General features: G+C 40.6%; 1 protein-coding gene across 1 annotated transcript; it reads right to left on the bottom strand.

Annotated features, from left to right (window-relative positions):
- Nucleotides 1-742: 742 nt before the first annotated feature.
- TM4SF20 (transmembrane 4 L six family member 20) lies at nt 743-13,465 on the bottom strand. Its single transcript, XM_017660471.3, has 4 exons — nt 13,248-13,465; nt 7,530-7,595; nt 4,128-4,279; nt 743-2,299 (listed from the first exon to the last, which is right to left on the bottom strand). The coding sequence occupies exons 1-4, from the start codon at nt 13,428-13,430 to the stop codon at nt 2,011-2,013; spliced, it is 690 nt and encodes a 229-aa protein (XP_017515960.3). The 5' UTR covers nt 13,431-13,465; the 3' UTR covers nt 743-2,010.
- Nucleotides 13,466-21,248: the final 7,783 nt, after the last annotated feature.

The raw sequence follows: 21,248 nt of genomic DNA, 5'->3' as shown, positions 1-21,248 counted from the left end.
AGAGGATTGTGTGCACCATCACTGACTCTTACGTTGTTCAGTCAAGTACAGGGAGCTGTCATGTTCATTTCATGTTTTAATTTTATGCCTATTAACAATTTGATATTTATATGGTAAGTATCGAGTCTTCAATGCTTATTACTTTGGCACAAAAAGCTAAGTACTAAAGATAGGATTCATCAATTCATTCAACAAAATATGTATAATTTCTTAACTGCTTTGTATCAGACGCTGAACTTGGTACTGAGTATGCCCGGAGTGACTAAAACACATCCCTGTACCCATGGAGCTTAGGGTCTTATGGGGGAGAGTGAAAGTAAGGAAGCAGCACAGAAAATGCTATTGCCATTGAGATGAGCGCTATAAGTGAAAGAACGCTGAGCGAGAGGGTAAAGGGACATCTGCTTTTCATTAGGGGAGGCCTCAGAGGACATTCTCGTGCTGACAGGTGAAGAGGACTTTGCTAGAGATAAGTGGGGGTCGCAGGGCCAAGGAGAGGCCTGCTGAGCACCTGAGTCAGGGAAGAGCTGACAAATGTGTGAGGAAGACACGGTCCCTGTTCTCTTAAATTCTCTTAGAGAGACGGGCATACACAACAGGTACAATAATAGTGATCGGGTACCAATTTTAGTTGGAATCATACACTCTGGGAAGGCTTTCTCAAGTAGGTATTTCGGCTAGACCTTAAGGATAAATTGGTATTTATTTATAAGAGCGTAAAAAGAAGGTCGTTATATAGGAAATGGGTTCAGAGAAAAATTTCTGTGTTCTTGATGTTACTAATTTGGAGGGGGGCAGTTATAATACAGGTATTGTAAATTCTTTCTAGAATGTTAAGCCCAGTGACAATTAAGTAATTTAAATAAGCAGGAATGATCACATCCAGAAAATATAGATTTGTTGTTCTGTTTTACAGCTCTTCAATATGATAAGTACACTGCTTTGTTATCCTGTCTTTTGAAGATAGGCACATAGAGAATCAGCTTTTGAAAGACTGGTTTTTTTCTAGGTATTTATTTTTTTCAGTGATTGTGAAAAATGCAAATGTAAAAAAATAGAAGAGTATGATAATGACTTGCCCCATACCTGTCAATTAAATAACTAAATACAACTTTTTTCCATTGCTTCATTTTCTTGAAGTATTTTAAAAACATGATGTTTTCCCTCAAACACATAAAATTCAAAAATAAGGGCATTTTCCTGTATAATCATAAAACCATTATCAGGCCTAGAAATATTAAGAGTAATTCCTAAATGTCACCTAAGCCAATCCTGGCGCTGGTTTCCCTAGTTACCAGGGAAACATGGGCCACATGATACATTTAGTTGAATTGGGTTTCTTTGTTCTCCATCTAGAATAGTTCCCTCAACCCATCCCACCTTTTATTTTTCCTACACATGTTCTTGAAAATGGGGTTACTGTCTGCTTACTGTCCCCGCCTTTTGGAGTTTTGAGTATCTCCTCTTCCCTCAGATTACCTGTAAACTGGAAATTCGGTCCAAAAACTTGATTACATTCAGGTTATATATTCTTTTCTTTTTTTTTTCAAGTATAAACATATACAATAAAAAGGTCCCAGACTTTCAGTTCCAGAGTAACTTCTGTTCCTTTTTGCCCTCCTGCCTTCCCTTCTCTCCCTTCCTTTTCCCCTCCCTCTCTGCACACACAGAAATGCAGAGCTAGAACATTCAACATTCAGTAGTACAGGAAGTGCAGAAGGGCACAAAACAAATTGAAAGCTCTCCACCTCTCCCCAAAGTCAACCACTGATGATTTTCCTTTCCATGTGAAAGTGTTACTTACACCTTTACCGACACACTTTATATATGAAAGGTTGAGTTTTTTTTAATCACCTCAAAGGTAACTTTAAAAACAACCTTTTGTACTAAAGTGACTCATACAGTTTTCGAGATAATGTTCCCTTACTGAGCTTTTAGCTTCTAAGAGTGTCTTAAAATGTACTTCTCAAATGATTCAACTGCTAGTATTTCTATTTTATTACCATTATGCTACACAATTCGACTTCTTCGCTTAGAGACTCCACACAGACAGCCAAGAAAACCAATGGCTATCTGACTGAGCCCAAACAGGAGTTCAAGAATTCCCACGAGCAGTAAACCTAAAAACACTGAGAAATGGATGGTCCTATATTTGTTTTCTTCAGAACTGAAGTGTAATTTAGATTTTCTCCCATCACTGGCCATGGTGTCATTGATGGTGGGATTATTGTAATCAGTGGGAGACATACAAGAGTCATTGAAGAACCACTGCAGATTGAAGGATTCTGGATGAATGTTACTGAAAAGTGAAAGAAATAAAAGTAAGATATCCAGGAATATCACTGACCATCAAGAGTACAGCATTGTGCACACAAAAAGACAAGTATGGTAAAACAAAGTACTTTTGAGGTACTGTGCCAAAAACTATAGCTAAAATCAGGGTTTCATGATGTTAGTCCATGTACTCTAATAGCTGTAAAATGTTTATTCATTATGTGTCACATCACTCAGCCAGCATTTCTATCAGACCTACTCTTAGCTTGAACCATAGGAAATTTTGTCAGAAATGGTTGAGTATCAACAGTTTCATGTGGTTCAATCTACTTACGGAGGCGCTCTTGCTAAAGATCTGTAAATAAAGAAGCCCCCCTTTCAAGAAACTCAATTCTTAGTGCAAAACTCTGGTGTTGCATCTGCTTTTAAACCAGATGTCCAATTTTTTACCCGCAAGACACATTAGATATGTCTGATTAAAGCGGTCTGTGGCTCTTGTAACAAGGTATGGAAGTGAGAAACTTTAAGCTCTAACATCTATCCCAAGATGATTTCTTTGGTTTATTACAGTCAGACTGTTCTTAAAGGAATTTGCATTTCTGGTTATGAGTCTGTTTTCAGCAAATGTAGGCTCACTCTTGCTTACTCTGTTACCATCTGTCTCCCTAGCTGGAGTGGGATGGCCTTGAATGCTGTTACCTCCAAAGCTTAGCTAGCTGCCTGGTACACGGTGAGTGGTCATCTGCTAAGGACTAAATGTGTGTAGCATCTGTGGTTGAAATCTCTAATGTTATGCTTCACATCTATTAGTAAAGGGAATTCCTTCGGATTTTGATTAACGACTGCCTTGTGCAAATTTTAAGAGATTTTTTTTTATTTTTTAAGGCAGCAAGATAAGGGAAAATGGAAAAACACTTTTTTCATGTAACTACAAAAGTGAATTCTGATTATTTTCCACAACTGAGCAACATATAGATAATTAATAAGTTAGATTGTTCTTTTTTTTCCCCCAGTTTTATAAATTGTGCCTACTTGCAGGTGCAGAACCTTCTTACAAGACTGAAATGAACCATTTACATAAAACCCTTCACTATGATATGTCACTGCATGACTTAAACTTTTGATTCATTCCCATGCCTACAGGAAATTTATAGTATGCTGAATGAATCCACTGACTGATTTGTTTCTTTTAGGGCTTACAGTAAGGATCTAGATTTTATCACATTTTTACTCAATATTTTAAACTATAAAGGTAAAATATGCTTAGGGCTTACAAATTTAACTAGTTCATAAGTGTAAAAGGTCAGTGTGCCTTTCATTCTCCCACGGCATCGTCCATTAACTATTCTCCAAGGGTGAAAGCTAAGTTTCTGCTGTATATTTCCAGAAATTTTGTTATACACATACACATGCAGCCATTGAGTTTTAAAATACAAGAATAAGCCATCTAAGTCAGACTTACATTTAAGCCATGTAAGTCAAACTACTTGCATCTGGGCGTTTTGCTTGGGGGCCTGTCCTGTGCTCTATGGGATGTTCAGCAGTGTCCCTAGTCTCTCCCCACTAGCTGCCAGTAGGACCCTCCCTCCCCACCAGTTGTGACAACAAAAACTATCTCCAAACTTGCAAAATTTTTTTTTTAGACAAGACTGTGCCCAACGCATTCTAGATGTAGTGAAATCTCCATTTGTATGTGATTGTGTTAATTAGGATGAAAGTGGTGAATCCCTAAGAATCTGTCCCAGTAGTTTCCTTGAAGAAAAGTATGGCACTGTATCAACACCACACTGTTCTGATGTATAGCTGCAGCTGTGTAAGACTGGAAGACAATTACTGAAAATCAGGTTACTCACCTTAAGTTTTTTAATGAAAATTCACAACTGTAAGTACTGTTGCCTTGAGAGTTACAAATGAGAGGACCTTCCGAGAGAGCCTGGATAGATACCAACATGCAATATACTGCACCAATGACTGTGATTACATTCAGAACTGATGAAAGGAACATCTGAAAAATAAAGCAGACACATTTGCACTTTATTATATGTTCTTGGTCTGTTTCAAGTTTCCAGAGCACATGCTGTCTTTTTAATCAACTGCTTCCATTGGGCAGTCACCCTATAGTCCTGGAACTTACAATCACAGGTTGACTAGATATCAGTTATAAAAGAAGGCAGAGGGCAAAATGCCATTCGACTAGAGTCACTAAAAGTCTGTTGGGCTTGCCAGTCTCTCTGAGAAATCTGAACTTTTATATACCTGGGGCTTTGTCCATTTCAACTGACCACTGAGTTCTGGTTCCCTCCTGTTCTGTGTACTTCTGACATCATAGACCCTTGACTAGATGTTAACCACCACACTTTGATGTCTGGTTCCTAAACTCTCAAATCCTTCATCTGGAATTGGCCTTGACACTAAGTGGCCAGTGGTCAGCATTCTGCAGCAGCCAGTCAACAGCACAGTGTTAGAACAGGGTTTCTCAACTACTTACATTTGGGCATTTTGCTTGGGGGCCTGTCCTGTGCTCTATGGGATGTTCAGCAGTGTCCCTAGTCTCTCCCCACTAGCTGCCAGTAGGACCCTCCCTCTCCACCAGTTGTGACAACAAAAACTGTCTCCAAACTTGCAAAATTGCTCCCGATTGAGAGCCACTGTTAGAGAGAAAGAGTGTAAGCACCTTGTCTTTCATTACATAAATCAGAGCCACAGAAAGCAGAAAAATGTGGAATTTGGCAGTAGGAAATGTGGCCCAAATGAAAGTTGGTGTATGTGTATGTTTTCCAGAAAGAAGCTCCGTGTTATTTTGGCAAAGGTGTTAGTAATAATTACTTAAAATCTGCAGGAATTAAGGGAAGGGGTGCTTCTCCTTTTCTCGTTTGTGTGTTGTGTTCTTGAGACCTGCCTTTAAGGAAGGGCAGGATACGTGTCTACCTATGATAGTGTGTGTCAAGGGACATTGGGCTTTGCATACATTATCTTCCCTAATCTTTTCAGTAGCTGAAAGAACTATTGTTCCCATCTTATGGATGAGGAAACTGCAATACAGGAAGGCTGACACACTTGTCAGGATCTCACGGCTGGTAAATGCTGCTGCTCAGGTTTTAATCACTACAGCAGAATTCTTCCAGCTGAAAGCACAGAATGATGGATTTGGAGTCTAATTCAAGTCTTCCACACTGCTGTTACCTGTGTGAGTTACTTAAGTCTGCTCACCAGAAGTGCCACCAAGTTGATAATGTTGATCATCTACTATTCCTGTCTCCTCACCACTGAGGAGCCTGGCTTTAAAAGTGACTCCAGGGATCTGAATTACCCTTAGAAAAGGGGGGTTCATTTAAATGACTCAGCAAAGCCAAATTATTCAGAAACAAAATCAAGAATTGGACAGAGGGAAGAAAAACAAGGGACAGGTAAAGTAGGGGTTAGCGGGACAGTTAGAAAGGGGGACCCCCACCCAAGGTGGAGACATTGTCACTTTCTTGACACTCTGGTCTTATCTAGACTTGGAAGGTACAAGGAATGACTTAACCTGGCTGCTACCAAGTGAGAAAAGTGGCTGGGGACTCTTCATTGCATCTAATCGGTACAAACCGGTGATTTCGATAAACACAGCCAGCTCCTCTTAGAAATAGAGCATGAGGCGGACTGTGCACTGCCCGCCCAGTCCCCCTGCCGCATCCTACCTTTCCCCCAATTCCCCCGACCCCCAGCACCCCAGGAGCCCCTGCAACCCCTCAGCATATAATAACCATAATGTTGCTGAAGCCTGAACTCCAAGTATTTTCAGGGTGAGTGTGGGGGAGCCCAGTAGCTGCATGAAAAAGTGGTTAGTGATTCTCAACTTGCTGTTTCCCCAAAGGAGAGAGAAAACTTAAATGATTATTGAAAAGATGGCTCATTTATCAGGAAAGGAAATGTGCAGAAATAAAACTCTTAGTGGAAATACAAGTTGAGAGAAAAAGCCATAGAAAAATCCATGATATTTTTGAGTTCAGGGATTCAGAAATATCTCAGGATGTCTTTCTCAAGACTGGCTACAATGAATACGATATAGAGGTAGTGCAAAGTCAAACTCCAAATTATAGTGCAAAAAGAAAAGGGACAGAGGGGAAACTGAAAACTCATATATTTATTAAGCAGCTACAATGTATCAGAAACAAAGGTAGGCTATAAATAATAGCAAAGGAGTCATAATCCTAGATAAATATCAATGTCAGAAAAAGGTAATTTTAAAAGATGCAAGTTTGCTGTTATGGATATAAATATGTACCTTTTAAACAGTAGTTCTCACACCTGGGAGCACACCACTTAGGGTGCTTTTAAAAAATACCGATGAGAATTTCTGGGGGCAACTAGGCTTGTGGGCTTTTTTTTTTTAATCTTCTCAGGTGATTCTAATAGTCCCATCAGGCTAAGAAACATTGCTTTAAAACCTCAAGCTCAGCCAGGAATATTTACTGTGACTGCTTGTTTAGTGGTCTACCCCTTTCCCACAGAGAGTTCTGAGAGCCCTCACTGTTCCTAATAGCACTATTCATGGCATAAATAGTGTAAAGATTTTGAATTTTGGAGTCTGAAGGATTTAGATAAAAATTCACCTACTAGCTGTGCTACACTGGCAAGTTATTTGCTTTCTCTGAGGATCAATTTCTCAATCAATAGAACAGATTTTAGTATTTCCCACTTAGGGGTTTTTGAGAGAATTTAAGATAGCATAGTTGAAAGTGTTCTGAGCATAGTGGCAGGAAGTTAATAAATTTCCCTTATTTGTAACAATTCTAACAGTTTTACACATAGGCACATACTGAATTTTGAAAAAGTAACTCGTAATTGGATGAAGGCAATTCCCATTCTGATTCTAGCAAACCCATCTTTCGTATGCGTGAGAGAACTGAGGATACATTTTCCCTAAGTACCGTATATACACCACAAGGTAGAACAAACACTTGAGTATTATGAAATTGATTACAGCTCTAAGCATGATTTATAAATCTCCTTTGAAAACCTTTAGATTGGTGAAACTGAACGTTGAGGAGAGATCTCAAGGCTGACTCCAAAGCTGTATGTTTATGGGGGGGAAAAAACAGCACACTTTCCATACTACCAAATAATCATTCTGAACAGCATGTTTCTAAGACTGTGGTCTGCCGCCAGCACCACGCAGTGATTGAGTAGCTACTGATGACTCAGGGTGGCTCTGCCTCCCTGTCAGGAACTGTCTCTGCACTTCTGCTCCCAGACCCACGGGACATACTCACCCCGGTTTTGCTGTTACAACATGCTCTTTTTCTGGCTGCCAAGGACATTGTCGTTGCTGGAATAGCCTGGAAATGACATCAACAGGAAAGAGGAGTATTATTACTTCTCATCAGATAAAAGAAGTAATAATCTCTACCTTCGATTTACCACCAGTTGTGGGAAATCAAGGCTCAAGAGGACAGAAGGGAATTTGGCAACATCCTTGATCTTGTGAACCTTGTAATCACTGTTTGAACCATAAAGATTAAAAAGGGGAGGGGATGAGGGATTTCAGGGTAGCAGTTTCAAACTCTTCCGTCTACATTCTTACTTTCAGAGTCATTCTTGGACTTGATTTTAAATAGATTAGGATGAGTTATTCATTATTTTGAAAGGAAAGTTTCTGAAATAATTGGTTGCATCATCCAAAATTCACTTTTTTTAAGTTACTATAATCTACAGCCACTTACCCAATTTCCCAAAAATTCTATTTAAATCATCCAGCGAGTGTCCAGAAAGGAAGTTGGTGGTTTTGTTTGCCCAGCAGTTGGAAACTAAGAATTCTGTCACCACCCCTCTCCCACTTCCCTACTTTCCCTCTCCCACCCAGGGTCACAGCCATCTCGCTAGTTCCCAAGCCTACGATCTGAGCATTATTTTTGGTTCCACATCCTCCTTTCTGCTCCTGTATCCATGATGTGTATATAATAAACTCATTTCACTTTATGTTCAGAAATCGTGTATCTATTGCATTCTATGTCAAGGGAAATACATATTGCTGAGGAAACCTGTAAGAAATGACACCAGAGTCTTAGGAATTAGGTTTAAACTTTTAGTAAGACCTAGTCAGCAGCTATGACTAGAAATTCTTACTAGAAGAAGTTTTGTATCCCGGAAGAGCAAAATGTACATTACTTCCTCCCACTTAAGAAATTTTAGCTATAGGTTTTTCTGCCATCTCAGCATAGCTGCTGCCTTGAATACTTCTCTCTTTCCTTTTCCTCGTTTCCTAACATTTTATTGTGTTCTGACAGATGCCAGGCACTCTAATAGGTGCTATACATGGTTTAGTTCATTCCAGCCTCATAACTATCCTGTGAGGTATGGGTGCCATTATTATCCCCATTTTGCTAATGAGAAAACTTTCGCAAGAAAGTGGAAGAGTTGGGATGCAAAGCTGGACATTTGGGGTCAGAATTAACCACTCGTTTCTTCACTAGCCCAGTCTTGTAATTCTCCTTTGTTCCTACACTGGGTTTCTTCATTCTCATCTCCCCGTCCAGCACCACCACCACCCTCACTCATCTCATTGTCCTTCTAACTGTTGCTTCCCTGGGCCTTTTTTCCAAGACCACGGCTACCTATCTTCTTTCAGAACAGGTCTCAGGTCTTAGAAGGCATCTTTCCTGATGCACTTCACCCGCTCTTACCACGTGCTGACTACATCACTTATGGAAAGCACTTTGTATTGTTATCAAACTTTGCTTACATAATGCCTTGAACACCCTTATAATTCAGAAGTCACATGTATATATAACAGCCCAGCCAGCCTGGGGCAGCTGAGAGCCCGAAAGAAAAGGGAAAATAAGTTTTAGTCCCCAAATAGGTATCATAGACTTAGCTTATTTTTTTTATGTTTTCTGCCTTTTGAGCTTAAGGAGTATATCAGAACAGGAGTTGGCCTACTGTGGCCTGCCACCTCTTTTTTTATAAATAATATTTTATTAGAACACAGCTATGCCCATTCACTTACATATTGTCTATGTCTGCTTTCACACCCACCAAACACAGAGTTGAACAGTTGTGAGAGAGACTTTCTGGCTCACAAAGCCTACAATAGACGCTATCTTCTCTTTACAGAAAAAAAAAAAAAAAAGCCAACTTCTGATTGAGGAAATTAATGACTCTGTTAAAGTTGGAGCAACATTGAATTACAACTTAAATGTATAAATCATTACATTTTCTTTATTGGTGTAAATTAAATCCAGCTAACTTTCTTGAGGGTTAATTTATTTCAGAGATGCTGAATATTTACTCTCATGATTCTTTTCCTTGCAAAGGGGTTTTATAAAGTAACAATAGCTTATAGTGTAGGAATCCCACGCAGCTGACTTCATGGCATGTCAACACATCTTCGTTACATCATTATGGATAACTTGATTAACTTACTGTATTTCAACCATTTTGCCCATTCAGAGCTTTGAAAACTGATGGTGCTCTTTATAGGATGGACTGTAAAATATGCATTGACTGTCTGTGACTGGATTATAAGTCTTACAATTTTTTGCAAATGTGTAATCATGAGAATGTTTTTTCTCTTCAATTCCTAAGCACATTTGAATGAGTTTTTGTGAAATTAGAAGTTTGATAGTCTTTTGGTTTTATCAAGAAGAGTAGTAGTACAGAAACCCATACATTTATCCAGCTTTTAATGTAAATCCATGATTTTACACATGAAGTACAAAAGAACTTTTATCCATTAAGACTCTGATAGAATTCAAAATTTGGAGATTCCCCTAAGTACTTGGACGTGAGAGTAAATGCAAAGCCATTACCCATCGTAAATATAAACACTGTATTTTGAAAATTCTTGTTATACATAGTATCTTCTCATTTGTTTAACATTTGACAATGTGTCCTCTGCTAAGACTTTAATGATGAATTTGCGTGATGTAATAAGTGGATTCAATGACTAAGCATGATTAAGGTCAGGCTTACAGTTAGTCTAATATAAAATAAAATGACCTTTATACTTTTTAGAGGAAACATTTCAAGTCTTTTTTTAGTACTTGAAAAAATAACATGTATTGATTTCTCCATTTAGCAGATAATAGTTGAAGATAATTAATAATTACATAATATTTTTATACTCTTAGTCACAGTTTCAACAGAAGAAAAGTTTTACCTCTGTGTTGGCCAAATCATAAAACCATAAGTGAATCTATCTTATGAAGTAATCAATAATGAATTCCATAGTGTTTATTATAACTACTTCTTACAGAATACTCTGTTTTTGAAGCAATACTAATTTAAAATGCTACAGTAATTTTAGAAAGATTTCAAGAACCATGACAGAAGGGTTTATCATGGGCAGTCTTTTCTTCTTTATTAACCTTTCTGTGTATTTACAAGTATATTGTGAGTTCAGTATTTTGAACTAGTTGGTATTTTGCAGATGTTGAAAAGGACACCATTCCCTTTGAAAAAGATATTCTTCCATATTCCATGCATAGCTGAGGATCATGAAAATACACCTGTATTCTGAGCACCTCTGTCATCCACCTGATTTGTTTGTGAGTTTAGTTTGAGGCTCAATCTATGAAGTGCCTATTGAAATTTTCTAAGAGTTCTTTGATTCTTTGATTACATTCTACAATACTGAGTAATAGAGGTAGCCTGGTGTGATTCTGACATTTCGTTAATATTTATCAAAGATGATAAAGTAAATTTAGTGTTCCCAAGATTTATATCACCTTTCTGTGTTTCAGTCACCTGGTCACTTAAGTTTATGGAATAAGTTGTGGATTATATTTTTGTCAGCCTGAGACAGATGTTGAGAAGGATGGTGCTAATATGGGTGCAAAAGAGAGCTTTGGAGTCAGATAAATCTAGAGCTGGGTTTCATACCTGCAGTATGATTTGTTAACATCCCTAACCTTCTGTTTTCTGGTCTGTTAAAATACAAATGATATCTGGTCAGCCAGATTATTATAGAGATTAATTGAGATAGTGCTAATATCTCTATGTCTTTCTCTGTGTCTTATCCCCCTCCCCTGCCAAAAGAGGCATATATGGAATACAGGTATTACCATCACCAGCCCAGGTACCATTCATTATTCCTAGCAAGAATTTTTTTTAATTGTGTTGGAGTTTGTGGTAGAGCCACTTTATATATAAAGCGCCATGAGCTATTCTAAAAGGATTGTTTTAATTTAGGAACTTTTGAGAACTTCATGGAAATTTCTATCATTGATTAGATTTGGCCAGTTGCTCCTGACTTCTGGTCTAAGCAGATGCAAGGAATCTCATGCTATTCAAGTAGAGAGAAGCCTCTAGAAAGGCAGAAAACACACACGACTTTGCAGTTGCATCACTCTGTTGAACACGGTGCTTTCTCTAGAAAGAGGCTAGAAGAGGACTTATGTGGTGGTTTATAAAAGAGCCCAAAACCTTCCAAAAGCTTTTCCTGCAGGTAGCTCTTTCTGGGGGAGTGTTTGGGGTGGGTGGGTAAAATAGGTGAAGGGGATAAAGAGGCACAAAATCTGAATCATAATGTAAATTAGTCATGGGGATGGAAATACAGCATAGAGAATATAGTCAGTAATTCTGTAACATCTTTCTATAGTGATGGATATTAGCTACACTACTTGGGGTGAGGATCTAATGATGTATATAACTGTTGAATCACTATGTTGTATACTTGAAACCAATATAATGTTGTATAGCAACTATATGTCAGCTTAAAAAAAATAGATCACAACAACAAAAGAAATGGGTGAAAAACAAACAAACACAAAGTAGCTCTTTCTACCTAATGCAGGATGAATAGATTGCTCATGAAGTTAAAGGAAAGGAAACCATCCATATTTGGGGAATCCTTCCTCGAATGGCGTTTTGATGCCAGAGGGTCTCCAGTCCAGTATACCAGCTGAAGAACAAATTTTTGTCTGAAGTTTAATATATATAATGACCCAAGAGTGTTTTCATATATAAGTCCGGAGTAAGACCATCAGTAGTAACTCATCATTGTTGAACTACACACACACACATACCCAAAAAGGCTTCTCTGGCATTAACCTAACCCACTTTGGAAGCACCCAAGTGGTATAGCAAACAAAAACAAACCTCTTGCAAGCTGAATTTTCAAACTTTAGTATCGGTAGCCCCACTTCATGAACAAGTAAACAAAAATAACAGAATAAATGATTTTCCAGGGGTAATATATTAGAACCAGAGCTGAGATTCTGCCAGGTCCAAAAACAATATTTATCCCTCTCCACAAGTAGGTCCTGCCCAGGCAGCTGCATCAGAATTCCCAGGAAAAGGTCTGTAAATCTGTGCCTATTAAAAATGCCTCAGATGATTTATGATCAGGTTCTTTGGGGAGTTCTGTATTACACTGAAGCAGACTTCAACAAAGACAGACTTGTTAATAATTATCAAACTGAACATAAACAAGTGCCTTCATGTTCTGGGTTGTCTGTAAGATCTGAGTCAAAAAGTTCTTGAGATCAGAACCAGGGTTTCAAGTCCCAAATCTCTTAGGCTGACTGCCTTCAGTTCAGGTGATGCCATGATTCTGCCCCCACAATTATGATCATCCAGGACACCCTTCGTGCATGGAATGTCGCTTCCCATCCCTACTGAGCACTTCCGACTCCTGCTGCATTCTCCATGAATACTTGGAGACTGGCATTGGCAAAGGATATTCAAGAAAATGAGTTCCAGAAACCTCTTACACTAACTGTAAAGCTTAGAAGAGTAGCCTTACATGTGAAGAAATATGAAAGGTAATAACTGAGCCAATTTTATCAGTTCATCATTTCTGCCCCTAGCGTGTACCACAGTTTATTTAAATTGTCATTCTTCACTGGTGCCAGCATAAATTAATACCATACCACTGCCCCCCACTGTATCCTGCTAAGACATAGCTCACTGTGAGGCTAAAAGATGGTCTTTAGAAGTTTGGTAAAACAGGCAGGCCTTTCTCCAAATTAAGTCACATAAATGTTACTCACCATCAAACCTGCTCCTATAATTCCTGGGAACCACCACTGAAAACAAGAGATGGGGTTTTGGAAATACTCATCTCCATCAATTGAGTTGACAACCAGAGGTATTGCATTGAGAATTATGCCCGACAGAAGTAGGACCAGCAGGCTGAATCCATTGCAGGATGTCCATCCTTCACAGCAGGTCATGGTTACCCCCTCGTTCAATTAGAAACCCTGTCAGAGTGGCTACTTGAGTGGCACTGTCTTGCCTTTTATCCTGAGCCTTCTAGTTAAAGTTTAGCACATAAGAAAAATGAATTTCGGGAAGTAGTCCAGAGTCCAATAGGGCAGGCCATTATTATGAGGAATAATAAGGGCAGGACGTTACTATTGTGGGAAGTAAGTATCCTTTTATATTATGAACAGGTGGGGAAATAAAGGAGGAAAAAATGTATAGTTTCTCTCAGATAAATTTATGCATGAAAATAGGCAGATGAAGTCAAAAAAGGACGAGTTTAAGATAAGCTTTTCTAATATATTAGTATGCCTTATTGAAAGTATAAGCAAGCAGGTAACATAAACTGTTTTTTTCTGTTGTATTGTTGTATTGATATCATTACCACCTACATATATGCGATTGGGAGAAAAACATTTTCTCTGCTGCAAATATTCTTGATTAGTCAAAATGTTAGAGTCACATCATGAGACTGCAGGTGGGAATGTAAACTGGTCTTCCATGGCACCATAACCCTAGACCTCAATCTCGCCCTCACCCTCACATTAAACCCGGACCCTAACTCTAGCTGTACCCCTATCCTCCCCATACACCTTGCCACTCAGGGAGACTGCAGTTGAGTGGGGGCATACACACAAACAGGTCAGTTCAGAGCCACCTGCTGGGCCTTGGTTTGGGGACAAGTCGCAGGGACGGGTCCTCCTCCACAGAGGAGGTCTCCACCGGCAGGGCACGGGGGTGGGTAGGGTGATTCATCACTAATCACAGGCGTTTCCATGCACCCAGGGGCACCTTTAATGTGAGCAAGAGGATCTCTGGGCTGTGCATGTTAGGGGCCCCGTACCATAAGCATACAAAACAAATCTTTTAAGAAGGAAGATCCTGCCTGCCGTTCAGGACCCGGAGCTCAGCCTGTAAGCTGCGCATCCGCTGTGTGAGGTGAGTGGCCCAGGGAGGGGGGAGTTCACAGTGCTTGCCCTGTGCCCCTGCGGCAGGAGCTGGCTGGCTATGTCATGGAAGTTAGTGGGCTGATTGCTTCAAAGCGTGGAGGAGGGTTTGTGTGGTAGAAAGACTTAGGCAAGAGAAAAGACAGATTGACTTGTCAAATCCTTTCTTCTGTGCACGAATACAAAATTGCATAATTAAGTATCATTTCCAGGAAGGAGCGGCAAGCATCTGCTTTCTCCTTGGGTTGTAATTTGTTGTTCAGGAGGAATGCACATGTTAGTGTGTATTTAAAATAGTTGTGTGAGGTAGCTGAGTGATGTTTGCAATATTAAACAATTCATATTTGCCTCAGATTTGTGTTCAGATAGGTGTAGACATCGTGCTCATGAAACAGGCCATTGATACTTCACATTGGCAATAAATGGATATTAAATGCTAGACCTGTGAATATGTTACACTCATATTTGCTGAACTGTAATTATATTTTCAAAAAATAAATATTTCAGCTTTATTTAAATATGTGGATTTAAAATATTTAAATTGTGGATCCATATTTAAAATGTGGATGTTCATTAATTATAATTTGATTTTGTCTTAATTTTATAGGGACCACTGAAAACTTTTAAAAATGTGAAAAATGCTTTAAATTTTTTTATATTTCCTATATATTGTTCTTTTGATGAAAATATGTTATTTTGTATAATTTGAGTACTATTACATTTCATTTTTAATCTCTTAGACCATTACTGTCCATAGATTATAAATTATTTTTTTAACCTTTATTATTATAAATATTTAATAATTTGCTGAATGAAAGTAAGGGAAATCATTCTGGAATAAGTATATGATAATTTATGAATTATGCATATCTCTATTTTACTAGTTATCCAAACATCCTAACCCAGTAACAGAATACCCAGACATAATGCAATAGTAATTAAATTCAGTTGTCTCTGATATTTTGCCAGAAATCAGATTTACACATATGTTTTCATTTGGTTGTTATGAAGACATATTTGACAAGGCAGAAGGATAGGGCACATTTCAACAGCCTGTTAGTGTGATTTAGCACTTTTTAATATTGAACCACGTAGTCTGCAGGCTTCCATGTGTACTCAAATCTCAGCCCTGCAAATGTTAGGGCCGAGGCTGCGTGCGGACAGAAGTGGAGGGGTAGGAGCCGAGCTATAGATTTGCCAGCTCGGGGAGCAGGTGCTCAGGACAGCAGCAGTGCAGCGCGACTGGAACGTGGGCAGCAGGGAGAAGCTGGGAAAGATGAGACCAGCCAGAAAGGCAGGAGCCACACTCCAAAGAGGCTCGAGAGCTGCTTTTAGCAGTTTGTGTCCACCCTGCAGTGACTGGCAGGGTGGGAAGGTCAGGCAGACATGAGAGGAGAAAGTTCCAGTAGTCCAGGGAACAGGTGAGTTGTTGCACCCACAGGGCGGTCAGTTACGAAGCTGGAAAGCACGTCTGTCGGGTCCCTTCCCTGTCTCTGGCCTGCAGATGAGGGAAGAGACATGATTGTTCTTCGAAGACCTAAGGACCAGCCAGGGGACTCAAGGCATGACAGCCTAAGAGTGGTGCCGAGAAGGCATCTCTCATATTTATTGATAAAATGGTTGTTAACAACAATATTGGGGTTTCCATGCACAATCATTAATTAAGTTCAACTCTCAACAGTTTCACCTTCTGAAGGATAACGAACAAATCCTCATGGTGAACAAACACAGAAACTCTTTCTGTCTTGGCTGCTGTTTCTGTCTTGACTACAATCATGAACCATAAACAAACCATCAAGGCAAAAGTGCTTATACATATGATTTTCATACTTTATATATAAATTCCATATAATTCCCACACACGTCTTCTAGGAGGGAAACCCCAAGAGGCTGTTCCCCTCCAGTCAAAGGGTGGGGGGCGAGGCTGGGACAGGACCATCTCAAATCTTGCTTTCACATGGAGTTGCCTCTCCTCCAGACAAGCCGGGGCTGGTCATTATTCTCCCAAATCACCAGAGGCGGACAAATATTAGGAGAAAAAAGAGCACATTCTTTAAAATAGAAAATCTGGTCATTCCTTCTGTTTATGGGATGCTATAGGACAGAACCCCATCTGGGAGAATGGTGGTGGTGGGGAAACTGGGAGAAGTCCTGATGTATTGGGAAAATGCGCTGGAGGTGCAAGGTAACCCCCTGCAGATATTTGGCTTATGCGGTGCCTCCAGCTTCATGTATCTTTCTCACAAATAGTGTCTCCATGGCTTACGCTGCCTTTATGTGGTCACTCCCCTGATCCTGTATCACATTCCACATTTCACTGTCTGAAAACATTACTCACTGAAAAAAATAAACGTTAGTAATTGAATGGGATCTTGATTTTAGTCCCCACTCAACATGAATTCCTAAAATTCTCAGCTCTTCCCATAGGCTCAACTTGGAGCCACAAAAAAGGAAGTAGACAAGCACTTGCTTCCTCCACCTTCTTTTCCCAGAGGAAAAAGGAACATCCATCCAGGTGAAGGTCTGGTGTGTAAGGGAAGGCAGGAGTAACCATGTGGTTCTTTGGAAGTTTCTTGCCTTCTCTGTGGCAGAGCAATAGTAAAAGCCTCCAGGCACAGATGAGAGTAGCAATTCTAACGGAGCCATTTTTTAAGTAATAGTCAGGAGAGAAATAATAGTGACCTGTTTTGCCCATAGAGGTAGTTTCCTGTATGTTTCTAATCTAGTGACCATCATTGTTCAAATGTAGAGGGTTCAACTGTCTGCAGTTTTGTGCGTGTAGAACTGATGGTATTTGCAGTACTGTTCAGAGTCATGAAAACTTGTAAGTCCCTGGGGAATTAGCTGAAGTACAGCTCATTCATGAATTCAATTCATTCACCAGATACTTAATAAGAATCTCCTGTGTGATAGGCTCTGTTCTAAGCAAATGGGATGTATTAGTCAACAAACCCAACACAGATTGTTGCCCCCTGGAAGTTCCCCAACTCCTGGGAGGAAACAAAATGAATATAATGGATAAATATTGAGTACATTAGAAAGTGGTAAGTTCAATAGAAAAGTAAAGCAAAATAAGGACAATAGAAGTGTAGGGTGGTTTTATAATTTCAGATTAAGCAGCTTTTAAAAAATGAGATAAATGAATAGGTCACACACACTGAAAGATCTCTTAGGACAAATTAAGTTACCGAACAACAGGAACCATTTTGGAGCGTGTGTGTGTGTGTGTGTGTGTGTGTGTGTGTGTGTGTGTGTCTGAAAAGAAACAACCCAAAATATCTTTCTGCAAATTTCCACCATCCCACCACCCAAACTTTGGCAGACAGACTAGAGATCTCACTATGTCCCAGGTGGGTTTTTTCCAAGCCCACCTTTCACTGAGGGTGACCCTTTGAGGGCCCATCCATGCCCTTCAAAAGGGTCTCTGATTCAGCCATCTGCCCTGTCTATGGAATTTGCAGTATTCTTCCATTTCTTCCCCTGGGAGCTGCCTTTATTCTCCAGAGCTAGCTTTATACTTAAAGGGGAGCTTTTTATATTTTGTGCAGAATTTCTAAACATGTTGTGGAGAGGGAAGGCTTTGGGGGCTATCCAGTCTACCATACTGCCAGAAATAGAAATGATATGTGGAATTTTTTTTAAAAGCTATATAAAGTTTAAATTCAAGTTAAAAAACAACCATTAGACTTGTTCATTCCTAATCTGTCCTCAAAAGGAGTATATTGACAATAAAATGCTACATCATGTAAAGAGAACTCTTTGCCTATCAAAATGCTCAGAGTCCCTTAGAAAAACTGACAGAGCCCTCTAGTCCAAAGAACGTTGTCAGGAAAAACATGCCCCAAACCCTGCAATCAAATCTGAGTCATTCGTTCTAGAAATTAGCTCATTGTTGTAATTATAATCTACATTTCATTAACTATGAAACAAAAAAAAAATTTATACGTGTAATTTTTAGTTCCATTTTTAAAGCTAGGGTTATAGTCAAATTTATTACAAATCATTTGCTGTGAAACTTTAGTCCCTGTTTAAATAGATGCACTTCAAGTTTTTGCCCCCCGTACCAATTATCCCTGAGTAATGAAGACATTCATATTATAATTTTAAAGATGAGGATGTTGAGACTCAGAGAGATCAGGTACTTTGCCCAAAGTTCCCCAAGTGGTGACCGAGAGCGGGGCTTCTAAGCCAGGTCTAGGTGACCCTGGGCAGCAGGCTCCGTCCACGCCGGCATGAAGCCAGGCGGGCACAGCTGCGCTTGCGGCATAGCTCCAGCCCACCCCCGTTTCCACTGTGCACTTCTTGCTCCTCAGGCCTCAGAATACCTGGGCCTCCCGCCCCTTTAGGCCCCGGGATCTGGGGTCCGGTTTTAAGTTTGTTTTCCTGGTTTCTACCTGCAGAGTACAAACCCTGTCCCTCCCTCAGGCCCCACCCAGGTAAGAGGAAGAAGTGAGATACCAGCAGGTGAGAGACCAGCAGTCTCGGGGAACCTGGCGGGAACAGGCCAGTCCCCCTCTGGGCCCAGAGCTGACAGATGAGTAGTGTTGGAGGTCACGTGCCACAGCCCATTCCTGTGACATCACTGTGATTAACTTGGGGCTGAAACCTTGACCTGGCCAGCTGATGGCCTGCGTCAGTAGGGGAGCTGAGTCACTATTGCCTACGATGGCAGCCCCAGTTCACGGCCGTGATGGGTCGCATTACCTGTGTTCCTCCCACAGACCTATCACATGTTCAGTAAATAATTTTAAATACACAATGACTGGTGACTTCTTATCATTGTTAACATAGTTTATAATGTACTCACGACAGTGAAGCTATATTATTTCCAGACTGTGTTTCCTTCACCTAGAAATTGTATGTCATGCCCTTCCAGGGGCCTAGACTTTCCGATCACACAGAGGGTCGTTAACATGGGGGTTAGGGTCAAGGCCAGATTTACATGGATGTAGACATAAGACCAAAATAATCCATAATCGTGTATATCCAATTGCTAGGCACACTGAACACTCTTCAAATCAGAATTCATCCAACAAAAAATCATTGGTTGTCTCTTTTATCCTTCCAGATTCTCAAGAAAAAGGGTACTTAACCTCTCTGCGGTTGGGTTTGTTTTCCATGTAACTAACCTGGATGCCTCTATAGCTTGAGGCTGGTGCCCGTCTGTCCACAGAATAACTGGAAAACATCTGGCAAGTGTAAGAAATCAAAGAGCAACTCAGATGTTGACTAATAGTTACCAAATTACCTGTTAGCCATTTTTTCTTTTCCAAAAGATGTTATTCAACACTTTATTATTATTCTTTACATATCCTTAGTTCTGTTTCTTCAGTCTGGTCTTGCCCACTTCTCCCCTTTCCTGTTTAACTTCCTCCTTCAGCTTAACCCTGCAGTGTCTTTCCAGAGCTTCCAGAAAAAAATCCAGACTTCTTAGGGTGCCTACGGAGGCCTTTCCTGGGACAGGTGTTGATTACCGCTGCTCCAATTTCCAGGCTCCCTCCTCATTTTCTCCCTGCCCCAGCACCGCCAGCCTTCAAATGCTCCCATCTCAGGGTTTGCGCTTGTATCACTGTGTGAAATACTTTGCACTCCAGTGTATCAGCTAGAATTAAATCAAGGAAACAGAAGCCACTCTAGCAACTATTTTCAAAGGAAAAAAACTGTAATTCAGAGACTCCAACGCATACTGATGAGAGGATTGCAAGGCAATGGTAGCTCTTAGCTTCCCAGCCACAGCTGAACCCCCAGACCATGAGGGAGGCTGGGAAACTGCTGCTGAGGTCCCAGGGCAGTGGCGGCCGGCCCGCAGAGATGACATGTGTAAGCAGAGCCTGCCCTCGCCAACGCCCACAGTCAGCTACTCCACGGGAGCAGGAACAGCGGCCTGTCTCCCTCCTCACACCACTGCTTCTTGGGGGCAAAATGCAGGGCTGAGTGGTCCCTAGGCTGCTAGCCCCCTGCACGCAGGGGACAGGACAGGATGGAACCAGGCCAACAGACCCCCCCCTGTTCCCTCCAGCCCCATGTCTTCCCTAAGCTCTTTTCCAAGATCTTCTTTCTAAAGGCCTTGCCCACTTGCCCACAGGACACTCCTGCCCCTGAGGCCTTCCTTCTCTTGGCACTTGCTAGTTAGTACCTGAAATGATCCCATTTGTTGACTGGCTTATTTTCTGTCTTCTGCTGCTGTAATGTTATTACAGTGACAGCAAACACCTCAGCTAAGACTCTGTACTCACAGTATAGACCCTGCACTCACATGTAGACCTGGCACTCAGTATACACCCTGCATTTAGTATAGACCCTGCCCTCAGTGTAAACCCAGCACTCAGTGTAGACCCAGCACTCACAGCGGCACCTGGCATATGACAGAAAGATAATAAACATCATGTCTCCTCACCAGCCCTGTGCTCCCACTCAAGCCTAGGAGGGTTTTCTCTTGGTTCTATAGGCAGTGAAAATAGTTAGGAGTGACTTTTCAAATGTCAAGAAAACACAGTGGACCCCCCAGGAGAAGAGTGGATCTTGAGTTGCATTCTCAGGAGACCTTTATTTGACTGGCCACTCACATGCAGAGCTTTTGCAAGTGCTTGTGGTGGCTGAGTCCCACAGGATCATCCTGTAAGATCGGCCACTTTGCATTCCAGCAGAAGGGAATATTTCAAGTATTGGCTGGCACAGAGATTAAGAACATGGCTCTGTAGTCGGGTGGCTGAGTTTGAATGTGGGCCCCACCTTTCCTTGTTATGGGGCTGGGGGAGGTACTTACCGCGTGTGACCTTGGTTTCTCCATCCTAGGCCCCCTCCCAGGGCCCATTGTGAGCACTCAGAAAGTGGGAGATTTGG

The sequence above is a fragment of the Manis javanica genome, chromosome 12 (assembly GCF_040802235.1).
Source record: "Manis javanica isolate MJ-LG chromosome 12, MJ_LKY, whole genome shotgun sequence".
In the NCBI taxonomy this organism is placed as follows: Eukaryota; Metazoa; Chordata; class Mammalia; order Pholidota; family Manidae; genus Manis; species Manis javanica.
Note: the sequence above shows the minus strand (reverse complement) of the source record. Positions and strands in the feature narration are given on the sequence as shown.